At 45.0% G+C, this 16,176-nt stretch overlaps 1 protein-coding gene across 1 annotated transcript in view; it reads right to left on the bottom strand.

The window, feature by feature from the left end:
• Positions 1 to 15,333, bottom strand: part of Ctps2 (CTP synthase 2) — a 126,218-nt gene extending 110,885 nt beyond the window's left edge. Inside the window, exons 1-4 of the mRNA XM_051142354.1 lie at positions 15,262 to 15,333; positions 9,451 to 9,655; positions 7,748 to 7,918; positions 6,684 to 6,784 (exon numbers count right to left, since the gene is read on the bottom strand). Of these exons, the coding sequence (XP_050998311.1) occupies positions 6,684 to 6,784; positions 7,748 to 7,918; positions 9,451 to 9,616 (438 nt within the window). The 5' untranslated portion in view covers positions 9,617 to 9,655; positions 15,262 to 15,333. The remainder of the gene's footprint in view (positions 1 to 6,683; positions 6,785 to 7,747; positions 7,919 to 9,450; positions 9,656 to 15,261) is intronic.
• Between the last annotated feature and the right edge of the window lie 843 nt (positions 15,334 to 16,176).

The following is a 16,176-nucleotide window of genomic DNA, read 5'->3' on the forward strand; positions in this document are numbered from 1 at the left end:
ATTTTTAGTTACATAGTCACTACAGTTACAGTGTCTCCCAAGTTACCTCTGTCTCCCAAGTGCTGGAATTAAAGGTATGTACCATAACAACCAACTAAACTATGTAATTAATTACTTTCTGAGTTTCACACTGTAGCCCAGGCTGGTCTAGACTTCTACACAGCCCAGGCTGGCCTTAAACATGTAACAGGAGCTACCACACGTGGATTAGAAATAATTTTGTTTTGTTTTGATTTTTTTTAAGACAGGGTTTCTCTGTGGAGCCCTGGCTTCCCTAGAACTTGTTGTTCTGTAGACCAGGCTGGCCTCAAACTCAGAGATCTGCCTGCCTTTGCCTCTTGAGGGCTGCAATTAAAGGTGTGCGCCACCATCCCCAGCTCTAGAAAGAATTTTAATAGACAGAGGATAAGAACTGAAGCTTAATGCTTTCAGAAGAACAGAAATCTTTAAATGCTTAAAATCATTAAGTTATACACTTAAAGTGAATGAAATTTTAGGATATTTATTAAAAAAGCCTGGTCTGGTGAGACATATCTCTAATCCCAGCATTGGGGAGACTAAGGCAGCAGGATCACAGGTTCAAGACTAGATTGGAGTACATATATCCTATCTCAAAAAAAAAATCCAGGCATAGTAACAAAGAGAAACTGAGGCAGAAGGATTGCCTTGAATTTGAGACCTACCTGGCCTAAATTGTGAGTTCCAGGCCAGCTTTCGCTACAGTGAGATTCAGTCTCAAAAAGAGAGAGGAAGGAGAGGGAGGATAGAGAGGGGAAGTGGAGGGGCAAGGGGGGAAGAGAGACAGAGAGAAAGCTAGAGAGATGGCTCAGTGGTTAAAAGCACTGGCTGCTCTTCCAGAGGACGCAGGTTCAATTCCCAGCCTACATGGCTGTTGACAACACCTTGTAACTCTGCTCCCAGGGGTTCCCTTTTCCGGCCTCTGAGGGCACTGCATAAGCATGCTCCAGCCATACAAACAGGGAAACCACACACACATAAAAATAAAGTTTAAAAAAACAAAATAAAATAAAGTTTTAAAAATTTTTTCAAAGGACAGAGGCAGTGACAAAGAACTCATAAGCAGGTAGAAAGGGCTGGCAAGATGGCTCAGCGGGTGAAGACACTTGTCACCAAGCCTGATGGTCTCTGGGCCTGATGGTCTCTGGTCAATCCCCAGGACCTACAAGGTAGAGAGAACTGATTCCCACAACTTTTCCTCTGACCTACACAGGCATGCCCTGGCATGCACATTGGGGAACACATATGCAGACACACACGCGATACATAAACATAAGGTAGAATGTTCACAATAAAGAAAATGAATTATCTAAAACATAGACCACAGAAGAAAAAAGTAAGGATATTTCTACCAATAGTTCTAGTTGGAAGAAAATACTCAAACCCTGTGATGAGCAAGGCTGACGGCCATCCATTTCTGCTTGCGTTGCTGGATTGGCTGAAATAAGGAGAACTCTCAAATGCTTTTTCCATCTCCCTCTCTACATACAACTACAAACCTACACACACCTACACGTATTTGAACAGTCTTCTTGCAGGGTTGGTACTACTGAAAGTAAAGGGCTAGTATTAAAACATGCTGGCTTTCTAATACACTAGTACCTGAATGAAGGTTTCTGGTGGTGCAATCCTTCAACGTCAACAATGTGTTTCCAATAAGGTTGCTTAAAGAATTTCACTTTAACATAAATTCACCTTAACCCACTCAAGGTTAAAAATCAGATCAAAGGCCAGAAGGCTATCAAATAGATTTTAAGATGACGTCACCAGCATTTGAGCATCTACTCCATGATCAGGCAAAATGCTCAGAAGAACTAGAGACTTGCCAGCCAGGATTAAAGGAACACACCTGTAATGCCAGCACTCAAAAGGCAGAGGCAAAGGGACCACTACCAGTTTGAGGCCAGCCAGAGCTACATTGTATGGAGAGGGGAGGATACTCATAAAAAGCTCAGGACTTTTTTTAAAAACAGGGTCTTATGTATCACAGGCTGACCTATAATTAACAATATATCCAAACATGACCTTGAACGTCTGTAAAATGAAGCTAGGCATGATGGCTCATACCCTGTAACCCCAGGACCTGGGAGACGAGAGAAGGATCAGGAGTTCAAGGTCATTTCAACCACAGAGCAAGTGTGAGGACAGCCTGGGCTACATGAGAATTCAAACTAGCAAAAGAAAAGTTATATAGAATCAGAAGCTTAGCAGAACATAAGTGCTCACTGTCCATAAGACACCAAAATGGAAAAAAATACTCGAAAAGAAAAACAGTCTAAGGTAGAAGTGGTTTGAGACCAGACTAGACATACCAAGATCCTGTCTTTAAAAAAAAAAAAAAAAAAAAAAACAGAAAGAAAGAGGAGAGCAGAGGAGGGAAAAGAGAAGGAAGGAGGAGAAAGGGAAGAAGGGAGGGAGGGAGGAGAGGCGGAAAGGAGGGAGGGAGGGAGGGAGGGAGGGACAGGGAGAAAGAGCAGCAGCAGCAACAGCAGGAGAAAAACATGGTGACACACATCTGTAATCTCAGTACTTAGGGAGCTGGATGAGGCTGGGAAATTGCTATAAATTCTAGGCCAATGTGGATTACATACTTAAATGCAAAGCTGGCTTGAAATACATGAAGAAACACTGTCTTAGCAAATATGAACAGGGGTAAGTGATTCAGTCAATAACGTGACTGCCAGGCAAGCATGAGGACTTGAATTTGGCTTCACAGCACATGAATAAAGCTGTACACAGGGGCTGGAGAGATGGCTCAGTGGTTGAGAGCATTGGCTGCTCCTCCAGAGGTACTGAGTTCAATTCCCAGCAACCACATGGTGGCTCACAACCATCTGTAATATGATCTGATGCCCTCTTCTGACCTGCAGGGGTACATAATAAATGTATACATAATAAATAAATAAATCTTTAAAAATAAATAAATAAATAAAGCTGAACACAGCACCGTGTGCCTGTAACCCCAGCATTCAGACAGGAAGGTGGGGGGAGGAGCCAGACAGATCCCTGGAGCTTGCTAGCCAGCCAGTCTACCCAAACTAATGAGCTACAGGTTCTGGGAGACCCTGTCTCAAATTATAAGATGATGAGCAACTGGGGAAGATAACCAATGTAGACTCCTAGCTTCCATGGATTCTCAAATACACATGGGCACACATGTATGTGCATGTGCACCCACATACACCGCAGATGAACACAAAAGTAAGCAAAATGAAGAAGCCAGGCATGGTGGCATGTGCTTTTAACGCCAGCATTTGGAGAGGCAAAGGCAGGCGGATCTCTCTGAGTTCGAGGCCAGCCTGGTCTACAAAGAGGGTCCAGGAAGCAATATGTAAAAGACAGATCAGGCATGGTGGCTGTCACCTTTAATCTCAGCACCCAGGATAGAGACTGGTAAGGCAGGTGGAGCTCCATGAGTTCAAGAGGTCAGTATACCAGTTCTAGGCCAGCCAAGGCTACATAGCATGTTCCTGTCTGAAGAATATTAAAGGCTGCACTTAAGCCAAACCACACAGGAACATCTTAGAGGATTTTGTCCTATGTGTTTTTGTGGTGCTGGGGACATAACCCAGGGTCTCACATCGGCTAAGCAAGTGTTCTACTCCTGAGCATAAATCCCTAGCCTAGTTTTTATTTTTTGTTAGATGGGGTTTTCTTTCTGGGGAGAGCAGAGAGGGCAGTGACAGGGTCTGGCTCTGTACCTCAGACTGGACTGAAGCTCGATATTTAGTCCAGGCTAACTTCAAACTCTTGCCCTAGCCTCTGGAGTACTGGGTTATAGGCAGGCCCCCAAATCCAGCTTCCTCGTGTGCTATTCAATGGGATCCTATAGCTGTCGCAGGAGACTTTAAGTCTTATCCGTTCCTGCCCTCATGTGGTCTATTATGGTACTACACCCTCTCAACCCATTTCAAAGTTTCCTTTTCTCTGCCTCTAGGTCACCATTATCACTGTATTCAGAACCCTAACACAGTCCCTTCGTACCGTAAGTTTGTTTTTATTAAATTTAAAATTACAAAATAGATAACACAGAAGTTTTAAATAACTTGTATTATAATTCACTGTTATAATTGTTCCATTTTGTTGTTATTCTTAATCTTTTATCATATCTAACTTATAAGTTAAACTATTATATAGTCTGAAGTGGTGGCATGCTACTATATAATTCTAGTAGTTTGGAAGCTAGGGCACAAGGACTGCTGTGCGTTACAGAAAAGCCTAGGCTTGCATAATGAATCCCAAGCTGGCCTGGAGTACAACATGACATCTTGTCTCAAAAAAAATTAAAACCAGGGCTAGAGAGATGGTTCAGAGGTTAAGAGCACTGGCTGCTCTTCCAGAGGTCCTGAGTTCAATTCCCAGCAACAACATGGTGGCTCACAACCATCTATAATGAGATCTGATGCCCTCTTCCATCAGGCAGGCACACATACATGCATGCAGAACTTTGTATACATAATAAATAAATAGATAGGAAAATGTTTAAACCGGGCATGGTGGTGCAAGCCTCTAATCCCAGCACTCAGGAGACAGAGGCAGGCAGATCACTGTGAGTTCAAGGCCAGCCTGGTCTACAAAGCGAGTCCAGGACAGCCAGGGCAACACAAAGAAACCCTGTCTCGAAAAACCAAAAAAAAAAAAAAAAAAGTTAAAAATGTTTAAAAACAAACAAAAAACAAAACAAAACAAAATTTGATCATAGTTATATATGTTTAAGATGCATACATTAATGTTTGATACTATATATGGTTTTGGACCAAAAGAGACAAGCAGGGGTAGAAATTTAACTACAAGAGAGGACTCCATGACACAGCTTTCATGAAGTCATCTTCCATGACTAGGTGGGAATTTATGGGAAAGGTGCTGTTTTGCTGTGATCCATCTTTTTAAAATATTTGCTCATTTTATGTATATGAGTGCTCTATCTGCATGTACAGCATGCCAGAAAAGGGCATCTCCAACCCCAACATTCTTTTAAGCACCCTCTCACCTACGCTTTTTTTTTCCCCAAGAGAGTCTTACTGCATAGCCCTGGCTGGCCTGAAACTCTACATAGACTAGGATGGCATCCAATTCAAAGCGATCTGCCAGCCTCTGACTCCTGAGTGCTGGAATTAAACGTATATGCCACCATGCCCTGCTCCTTTTTTTTCTCACCTGTGAATTCTAAGTGGGACCAATAAACTCAGTGATTCAGAAAATAACAATAATAACAAAAACTTAGAAAAGAGATTAAGGATGCAGCTCAGTTGGTGGACTTCAAAGGCCTGATGTTAACCCTAGTATCACATATACCTGGATATGGTGATGAATGCCTGTAACCCCAGCACTTGCAAGGTAGAGGCAGGAAGTTCAGAAATTCAGCTTCATAGTGGAGTTTAAGGCCAGGAATATATGAGACTGTCTTTTTTTTAAGGGGTGGGTGCAGGAACACAGCCAGGCACAGTGGTACACACCTGTAATCCCAGCACTCAGGGAGGCAGAGGCAGGCAGAGTTCAAGGCCAGCCTGGTCTACAAAAGGAGTCCAGAATAGCCAGGGTGACACAGAGAAACCCTGTCGCAAAAAAAAAAAAAAAAAAAAAAGGATGGGTGCACTGTGGCTATGGAGATGATTCAGGGTTAAGTATTTGCTGTACAAGCCTTGACAACCTGAGTTCAAATCCCTAGCGCCCACATGAAAATCAGCCATAGTAGCACAAGTGTCTGTAACTGTTGCATGGGATGTGGAGACAGGAAGATCACCAGAAGCTCACAGGCCAGTTAGCCTGGCCTACAAAGCAGAGAGCCAGAGAGACCCATCCCAAACAAGGTGGGAATAGCTGAGGAGCAACACCCAAGTTATCCTCTGACCTCCACATGAGCACTGGGACACAGACACACAGACACACAGACACACACACACACACACACACACACACACACACACACACACACTTCTGTTTTTAAGCAGAAGCACTTTCTTGGCATAAATCATGAGGAATAAGTACCCAGGTAGAAAACAGTTCACTTAACACACTACATTACACAGACATACGGGAATGAAAGAAAAATCACAGCAGCCAACAAGTAGCAGTTCACATGCTGCTTTCTTGAAATGGCGGGTACCACCTCCCACCTCCACCATCTGCCTTTCCCAACTCAATCTCTGGTTTTCACAGCGCTTTGCAAATATTTCTCCAATACTGGGAATTAAAATATGCTCTGGGATAGGGATGGAGCTCAATTGGCGGCATACGTGCGTGGCACACATGAAGCCCTGGATTTGATGCCCAGCACGGCATAAGCCAGGTGGAGGGGCACATGCCTGTAATGCTGGCACTCCGTAGAAAGATCAGGAGTTCAAAGTCTTCATTAGCTATATAGTGAATTCAAGGCCAGCCTGGGCTACATCAGACCCTGCTGTCAAATAAATACACTCCATAGGTATGGACAGTGGGCCTATGGGCTTCTCATGGACAGAAACTGTCCACTCCAGGCTCCAGCCCCAACACTGACTTTGTTACTTATCTGTCTGCACATACGGATCAATGCATAATCACCTCGAGAGGACATGTGATCATCTTTTTAATAAGTGCCCACCTCTGTTGTTCCCTGGTGGAACCCCACCTCCCAGCCAAGTTTACAACACCCAGGAGCAAAGAGTGAAGAAAAGTTCCATGCTTGCCTCGATAACGCATATGTGCGGAGCGTCCTTATTACCATCCACAGACACCTTGGCTTGATTCATAACCCACTCCTGGATAGCATCAGTAATATGGGGGACAACTGCAGAAAGAAGAAAACACACAGCAGGTTACTTCATGTTCATTTGGACCTCCCAAAGAAGGTGAAAGCCACCAGGCAAATTAGACCAGCTAGAGCTCTCATGCCATTGTCTCCATCACTGGAACCAGTATGGACTGAGGAATTTAAGGCTAGCCATTCCCATGACAGGCAGGCCTTTGCTCTTGAAGCAGACCAGATGCAGAGAACAAGAAACAGGAAACAGAAGTGCTATCTTTGATGAGGATGAGAAAACACCAGACTAGAAAGATGGATCAGCAGTTAGTACTTCCTGCTTTCCCAGAGAACCTGAGTTTAGTTCCCAGTACTCACATCCAGAGGCCCATAAAAGCCTGTCACTCTAGCTCCATGGACTCCAACACCCTCTTCTGGCTTCCGAGGGCACTTACACAGATGTGGCATACATGTTTGTACACACACACATACACACACATACAATAAAATAAATCTTTTAAAAACCCTAATAACTGCCTATCATGCCATCTGAGAACTGGGCAAGGAGAGCTTCTGGATGCACCAGATCGTAGAATCCATGGCAGAGGATACCCAGCAGCTGTACAGGGCTGCGCCCCAAGTTCTGTGGGGGTAACAGCAGCCAGTGGAGAGGTCCAGTCCAAGGGTTAGAAGAAGCCCACTCGGCAGGCGGTGGTGGCGCACGCCTTTAATCCCAGCACTCGGGAGGCAGAGGCAGGCGGATTGTTGTGAGTTCAAGGCCAGCCTGGTCTACAAAGTGAGTCCAGGACAGCCAGGGCTACACTGAGAATCCCTGTCTCAAAACACAAAAAAAAAAAAAAGGAAAAAAATAACTCACAAAAACATTCTGAGTCAAATAGAAAAGAAAGCAGAGATTTCAGGGCCCACTACCTTCTCATTTCTGTTAAATATATAGTTTCCCCTGAGTGATGCTCAGCACACAGGGTCCATAATGTTGTGCGATAAAAATACCTTGAACGGTTTTCCCCAAGTAATCACCACGCCTCTCTTTATTGATCACATGCTGGTATATCTTCCCAGTGGTGATGTTGTTGTCTTTATAGAGATTAATGTCCAGGAATCTTTCATAATTTCCGAGGTCCAAATCAACTTCTCCACCATCATTTAAAACAAATACTTCACCTACAATCACAAGGCAGTATAGAAATTAAAATTCAAGGCCTGCCTAAGCTCAGAGAGAGTTTAAGGCCAGCCTGGGTAACTTTGAGAGACCATATCTTAAAATAAAAAAGAGAAGAGCAAGACTTGGCTTAGGGGTAAAATGTTTGCCTAGCTTTCATGAGATCCCAGCTTCATTCCCTAGTACTGCAAAAGAAACAAAAATATAAATATAAATATAAATAAAACAAAGTTACAAACAACACAGGACTGGTCAAAGTGACCGAAGTCCAATGTGAAGATGCCCGGCAGTTGTAGTTGTTATGAGACAGGGTCTCATGTAGCCCAAGCTGGCTTCTGACGGACAATGTAGCTCACTAAAGCTGGCCTTGATTTTCTCCCTAAAAGCCCCATTGCTCCTGTCTCATCTCTCAAGTCCTGGGATTATAGGCATATGCTACCAAGCCTGGTATTAATGACTTTTTAAAATACGCAATGTATGCATAGCAAAATGCCTGGCTGCGGTGACTCAGACCTATAACCCCAGAACTCAGGAGGTTGAGATGGGAGGATTAATGAGAATCTGAGGCCAGCCTGGGCTACAGAGTGAGTTCTAGATTAGTCAGGATCAAAGAAAAATGTCAGGGAGATGACAGAGTGTGTAAAGCACTTGTCACAAAAGCCTGAGGACATAGCTCAGATCCCCAGAACCCATGTGCAAATGCCAGGTGGGCACAGCAGCCTGCCTATGGTCCTAGTACTTCAGCACTCAGCACTAGGGAGACAGAGGCTGCAGGTCCCTAGGAAGCTGGCTAGCTAGACTAGCCAAATCAACAAGCTCTGGGTTCAAACGAGAGAGCCCACCTCAAAATATAAGGTGGAAAATCATCAAGGAAGACATATGAAATTAACCACTTTCCTCCACATTCATGCACACTCACTCACACACACACACACACACACACACACACTCATGCATGCATACCCTCCCCTCTCGGACACACCTAAAATAAAGTCAATATTAATTAGTTACTCCAGCAGTGGAAAATGATAAAATAAAACAAGACATAGACCATAGAAAATGGTACCTTTCCAAAGACTTGACTATGTGGACCGTCATCAGTGATCAATGGCCATAAGAACTCTCACACATTTCTAAGGTATGATCCAACAAGTCTACTTCTGGAAGTCTAGCCTAGAGAAATTACCCAAAACAAGACAAAGGGCTAGAGAGATGGCTGAGTGGTTAAGAGCACTTGTTACTCTTACAGAGGGCCAGAGGTCAGATCCCAGAATACCCACGTCGAATAGCTCACATCCATCTGTAACTGCCTCTAGCTCCAGAGGACCTTTCTCTTCCAGCCTTTGTAGGCACCTGCATACATACAGACACACACACACATACACATACACACACACACACACACACACACACACACACATATGCACATAAATACAAATTTAAACACACAGATAAGAAACTATTGCAAATTAGGCATATTTATTTTAGCAAATTAAATTTTAGCACTTTAAAATGAAAAGATTTCTTTCCATACCATGTTCATAAGGTGAGAAAGTTCCAGCATCGATGTTAATATAGGGGTCAATTTTGATGGCAGTAACTCGGAGACCACATGACTTGAGAATGGTCCCAATGCTGCTGGCAATGATCCCTTTACCAATGCCCGAGATGACCCCACCAGTAACCAGGATATACTTCATTGGCAAGCGAATGGGTGGCTGCCAATACCCAGACACAATCTACAAGACAAACAAATTAAGAATCAGAGTTGGAAAAAAATAGGCAAGATATCCAATGCCTATAATCCCAGTACTCAGGAGACTGAGGCAGGAAGAGAGTTCTGAGTTCAAACCTGGCCTGGGCTACATAATGAGTTCCCTGGACTCTGTACAGAGTAAGACCCACCCCCATCTCAAAACAACAACTACATAAAGTTAGAATGGTGGCACACTCCCTTAGTCCCAGCACTCAGGAAGCAAAAATGAGTAGATCTCCATAAGTTCAAGAGCAGCCTGGTCTACATAGCAAGCTCCCCGCCAGTCATGACTACACAGTGAGAACTTGCTTCAAAATAGAAAGGAAGGCCGGGCAGTGGTGGTGCACGCCTTTAATCCCAGCACTCGGGAGACAGAGGCAGGTGTATTGCTGTGAGTTCGAGGCCAGCCTAGTCTACAAAAGCAAGTCTAGGATAGCCAAGGCTACACAGAGAAACCCTGTCTTGAAAAACCAAAAAAAAAAAAAAAAATCTAAATTAAAATTAAAAAATAGAAAGGAAAAGAAATGGGGGGGGGGACAAGGCAGACTGCCAAGAGTTTGAGGCTTATATGAGCTACACAGAAAGTACCAGGCGTGGTGGCGCACGCCTTTAGTCCCAGCACTCGGGAGGCAGAGGCAGGTGGATCGTTGTGAGTTCGAGGCCACCCTGGTCTATAAAGCGAGACCAGGACAGCCAAGGCAAACACAGGGAGACCTTGTCTAAAAAAAAAAAAAAAAAAAAAGTACCAGGCCAGAGCTACATAGCAAGACTCTGTCTTAAACAAAACCAAAAAGTATATAAATAAATGAGAGTGTAAGGCAGGCATGGTAGATTCCACCTGACCTATAATCTCAGCACTTAAAAGACTGAAGCGGGAGGGTCACTGAGAGTTCTGGGCCAATTTTGGCTACAGTGTGTCACAGAGTAGAAACAGTATCTCAAGTCAGTAGAGAACATAGCAAACTATAATTCCAAAAATACATGGAATTTTTTGCTAGCTAAATACTCAAAACTTTTGGGGTTTTTTGTTTGTCTGTTTTTTCGAGACAGGGTTTCTCTGTGTAACGGCTCTGGCTGTCCTGGACTCACTCTCTAGACCAGACTGGCCTTGAACTCACAGAGATCTGCTTCCTCTACCTCCCCAGTGCTGGGATTAAAGGCGTGCCCTGGCTAAATACTCAAAACTTCTGAACAAGTTTTTTAGGTTTTGACTTTTCTTTGAAAAAGGGCTTCGTGCTCTCTTCTCTCGCTCACTCTCTCTTCTTTCTTTGTTCTCTCTCTCCTCTCTTCTCCTCTCTCCTTTCTTCTCTCTCTGCCTGGGCTTTTCTCTCTTTGCCCCTCCCCCTGCATCATGGTGGCTGAGAGCTGCTTCCAATAAACCAGCATTTAAATACTTTTGGGGTGGGGGGGGAAGTGCTTCACTATCTCTCCTAAACTATCCTGGAACTCATGATCTTCCTGTATCAATCTCCTGAGTGCTGCAATTACAGATGCACAGCACCCCATCCAGTTTGGTGGTGGGGTGGGGTGGGTGTATTTGCTCTTGCTGCTGCTGCAGCTCCTGTTGTTTTTAGGGTACAGTCTCATATAGCCCAAACTGGCCTCCAATTCTCTATGTAACTTAGGCTGGCCTTGATCTCCTAATCTTCCTGCTTTTACCTCCCATATTCTGGGATTGCAGACAAAGCATTCTTTTGTAGGCTGCTTTTTACTTTTTTTTTTTTTTTTTTTTTTTTTGCAGTTAGCATACAAGCTAATAGGTTTTCTTGTGAGATTTTCACACACATGTATGGTTACACTTTTGTCTTTCTTAATTTTTATATGACTTTACACATATGAGTACTCTGCCTGCATGTATATCTGTGCACCATGTGCATTCCTGGTGCCTGCAGAAGCCTGAACCTGGAGTTACTGACAGTTGTAAACTGCCATGTGGGTTCTAGGAATTCAACCCAGGTCTTCGGGAAGAGCAGCAGTGCTCTTAACTACTGAGCCAGCTCTCCAGCTTTTATTTGTTTGTTCTTATTTGCAAGCTACTATGCTCCCTTGATTTTGTGGCTTTTAATCCTACCAATAGAGAAAAGGCTAAAGCTATTTCCTACAAACAAAGTAGCTGCCTTTGTTCCCTTGACTTTCCATCAACCTCAACTCTGACGCGCGCCTAGTTTTGTCATGAGCAACTACATTTCCCTAAGATTGAAAAGCACGGGGAAACGTTTCCAAGCTGTGCAATCTGTACGTAAGCAAGGCAATTACACTTTCTTAGCCTCTTTCATTATCTGGAAAGTGGAATAAAAGTACCAACAGTTTGGAATATCATTTGACCCTAAAGATAAATGAGCTCTCATCTCAGATAGGCAAGATTCATACCTGTAATCCCAGCACTTGGGAGGTTGAGGCAGGAGGATCAGGAAATTAAGACTAGTGTGGACTACATGAGACAGTCTAAAAAGAAAAGAACTTTGTTACAATGGGGGGCGGGGTTAAGGTGAAATATAAAGCTAATAGAAGAGGGATTCACCTATGTTTTTCATATTGAGAGGAAAATCTTAGTTGTCCAGATCCTAATTTAGTCCAAAATAAACCACTATCCTAGTATATTTAGGCAAGTGAATTGTAGACAATTGTTAGTTTTCTATATATTAAAAAAAAAAAAACACCATATCTGTCCCTTTTTTCTTTTGCATATACTTGTGTGCGCACACCCATGTATTCCTGTCTGTGGGTGCATTTAGAGGCCAGGGGACAATTTTGGGTGTATCTTCCTTTGAGACATGGGTCTATCATTTGCCTAGAGCTCACCTATTAGACTAGGCTGTCTGGAGAGTGAGGCCCAGAGATCTGCCTTATCTCCATTTCCCCAGGACTAGAATTGCAGATGCCATGCTCAGCTTTTTTATATGGGTTCTGTGGGTCAAATGCACATCCTCATGTTTTCAGGGCAAGTACCAATTACACCAGCTCCTTAGCTCAAAAAACCCTATATAATGAGATCAGAGGGCAACTTTCAGGAGTTAGTTCTCTCTTTTCACCTTGTTTTGAGGCATGGACTATGCCACTGCACCCAGCAAAGAAAGTTATTACAGATTTAGTTTTACGTATATTTTGAGGCGGGGTTCAAGACAGGGTTTCTCTGTGTAGCCTTGGCTGTCCTGGACTCACTTTGTAGACCAGGCTGGTCTCGAACTCACAGCGATCCGCCTGCCTCTGCCTCCCGAGTGCTGGGATTGAAGGCGTGCGCCACCACACCTGGCTCAGATTATTTATTTTCCTTATTTCTTTTCAGTACTAAGGTTTGAATGCAAGGTCTCATACATGCTAGGCAAGCATTGGGCCGCTGCTACGGTCCCAGCTGCATTCATCTTTTTTTCCATGAATTCTGGGGATTGAAATCAGGTTCTCAAGTCTCACAAGCACTTTTAACTAGCTTGAACCATCTAGCTAGCCCCACATGTGGTTTTCATGCCAGATTTTATGCAGCGCTGGGGACTGAACTCAGGGCTTTGTGAATGCTAGGCAAGCACCCTCCCTACTGAGCTCCGTGCCCATCCTAATCCTTTCTACCCTTTCTAAGCAAATAAGTTCGAGTACACACATACACACACAAACAAATAAATGTAATATAATTTAAAACAAAGTAAGCAGAACAAAGAGATGTCATTAACAATAAATATATCTGTTCCTTTTTTTTTTTTTTTTTTTTTAGTAACTTAGACTGGCCTTGAACTCAAAATGTAGCCATGGATGACCACTATGCCTGGTTAATATAATGCTGAGATCAAACCCAGGATTTCCTGCACACTATAGACAAGCATTCTCCTGCCTCAGCTACATCCCCATCCCTTAATGCTGCTGCTGCTGTTGTTAGAATTTTGAGATGGGGGACTCTCGCTCTGTAATCCAGGCTAGCCTCCAGACTCCTGAGTGGGAGAGCTGGGAGTCATCTCCCAGAGATGTTACAATATTTTTTTATCTCAAGGAGTTCAAAATTGTACCCACTAGCTGAGGGTGCTGGTGCAGGCCTGTAATCCAAGCACTTGGGTTGCGGAGGTTGGAAGATGAGTGTGAGGTCAACTTGAGCTACACAAGGCTCTGTCTTAAAGAGAACAAGAAAAGAGAAATGCTGTGATGGAGGTGAGAATTGACTTGTGAGTGACAAGTCACCAGCTTTGTACTAAGCCTTGGGAAAGAACACATTAAAGCACGTCTCTGTTCCAACTTGCCACGCATGACCAGGGGATCCATTCAGTTGTGCAGGCCTCCAGCAACAGAAACACCAAAGGACACCTTTCTAATGATGCTCATTTTAAAACTAATGTAAACCAGACACAAAAGAGTACTTACTGGATAAGGCCGTTTTATGACGTTCCTGATTAGCAAAACTAAGCTGGGACGACGATCTTCAAAACAGTGCAAGAGGGCGGGGTAGAGGAAAGGACTGACTAGAAAAAGGGGCACCCCCGAGGACCCTTTGTGGATTGATGGAAACGGTCTAAGTCTAGTCAAACCCCACAGCCCTGATGTGAAATGGAACATTTCTGGAGCCCAAAGTACACACCAATTGTTTTGAAACCGTCATCTGCCTCCCCAGGCGGTAGAGCTTAGTGCGCTGAGGCCAGCTAAAAGGGTTGTTGTTTAACCTGTATGCTGGTTCAGAAAGCAGACTCAAAAACCGAATCATCCCCGCGGGCCTCGCCCCACTAGTCTCCTGGTTTCACTTCCGCCAACGCCATCTCGGGGTTCCACAAAGCAGGGCGAAGTAGGGCTTGGGGTGCTGAATCCCGCGCGGAGGCACACCCCAGGCACGCACCGATTTGAACCCCTGGTCACCGGCTACCGCCAAAGGACAGGCTCCGACACGCACTGAGCACTCGTGGGCGTCCCGCCACCTTCTGAGTCCCCAAGGCCCGCTCTATTGCCCAGGTTTTCGAACACTGCGTGCAAGACGCGAACGGCTGTGGGCCGGGAGTGGGCACCAGCGGAAAGGGGAGAAAAGTGCCCAGGCCCCAAGTGTGCTCCGGGAAGGGCCGAAACGGCTCCAGGGGACACATGGAGGTCTGGGCACCGAGGCCCGAAGGGTTTCGGGGGAGGCCCAGGAGGAGAGTTACCTGTGCAGCGGCGAAGGGGGATACCGTGGAGGGTGGCTCACGCAGCTCCACCCAGCGGCCAGCCTAGCCTAGCGCTCACCTGTCCTGCGGGGGCAGGGACCGCATCTAGGGTGCTCTAATCACCTCTCCGTCCTGCCTGTCCCAGGAATTGAGAAGCCCTCCTCACCCACCTTTCCGTCGCGGTCTTGCGGCCCGCCCAGCTGACTCACGCTGGTTGTGAAACTGCGAGTGTTGCAGCGGTGGGTTCCAGCGACCGTACAAAACAAGCGCCTAAAAAGTGTTCCCTACGGCACAGGCAGCTCCCATCACCCTCCGCTCTAGCCGCCCTTGGCCCCAGGCCACGGCCTGAGACTGCCCCTCCCTCCCTCTCTCTCCCTCCCGTAGTTAGCTAGTTTCCGCCCAGCCTCTATAAGCTGCTGGTCAGCTCAGAATGCTGGCAAGCAGAGCCCTTTGCTCTGATTCTCCCGCCAACTTCACTCACCACAGAGGTTTGACTGTCTCCTTCAGCGCAGGCCAGGGGCCTGCCACAGGGGGAAAAAAAAGTGGGAAAGGAGAAAAGCAAAGCAGAATTCTCACTTAGGAGCGCACTGCCCACCTACACGCCTATTGGAAAATGAACTTCCTTAGCACAAAGTTAGGAAGAGAGGAGCACAGGAAAGTAGGAGAGAAGGCTTCCAAAGCAATGCTGCGGAGTGTGTAAAGGATAAGTGTGGCAAAGGACACGGGAGGTTGTTTCGGGGGAAGGGAAGGAGGTTGAAGCAACTGAAAAAAGAAAGGATCTAATTGGACACAGGTTTGAAATTTTAGAGAAGCCTTGACATTTGTTTCTTCGGTTGTTTTTGTTGTTCCTTTGGGGGGTTCTGGTGGTTGGTTTGGTGGTGAGGGGGGTGTTTTTTGTTTGTTGTTTTTGGTTTTTGAGACAGGCTGGGGCAGGAGATAGCTCATTTGGTAGAGTGCTTGCCTAGCAAACACAAGACCACAGATTGTATCTTAACCCACAACATCAACCTGCCATGGTGGTCCTTATCTATGATCACAGCCATGGAGGGTGAACACAAGATCACAAGTTCAAGATCCTCCTTGGGTACTTAGTAAATTCGAGGCCAGTCTGGGTTGTGTGAGACCTTAAAAAGAGAAAGAGGTGCACTAAGTCACCCCAGCTGAGCTAGAGCTCTGTATGTAGACCAGGCTGGTCTCAACCTGAAAGCGATCTCCCGCCCTTGTCTCCCAAATGATCATGAAATAAGACTCACAACTTACACGAGTGTTCCTGAAGACCTAGTGGGGTTTAGAAATGCAACTCTGTACTAATGTCCAGTTATAACTATATGAATGACTATATAATCTACATAGACGCTGATAAAACCAGTTTGCTGGTGGGGCCACATAGGGCAAG

Source organism: Acomys russatus, chromosome X, assembly GCF_903995435.1.
Source record: "Acomys russatus chromosome X, mAcoRus1.1, whole genome shotgun sequence".
NCBI classification, from domain to species: domain Eukaryota; kingdom Metazoa; phylum Chordata; class Mammalia; order Rodentia; family Muridae; genus Acomys; species Acomys russatus.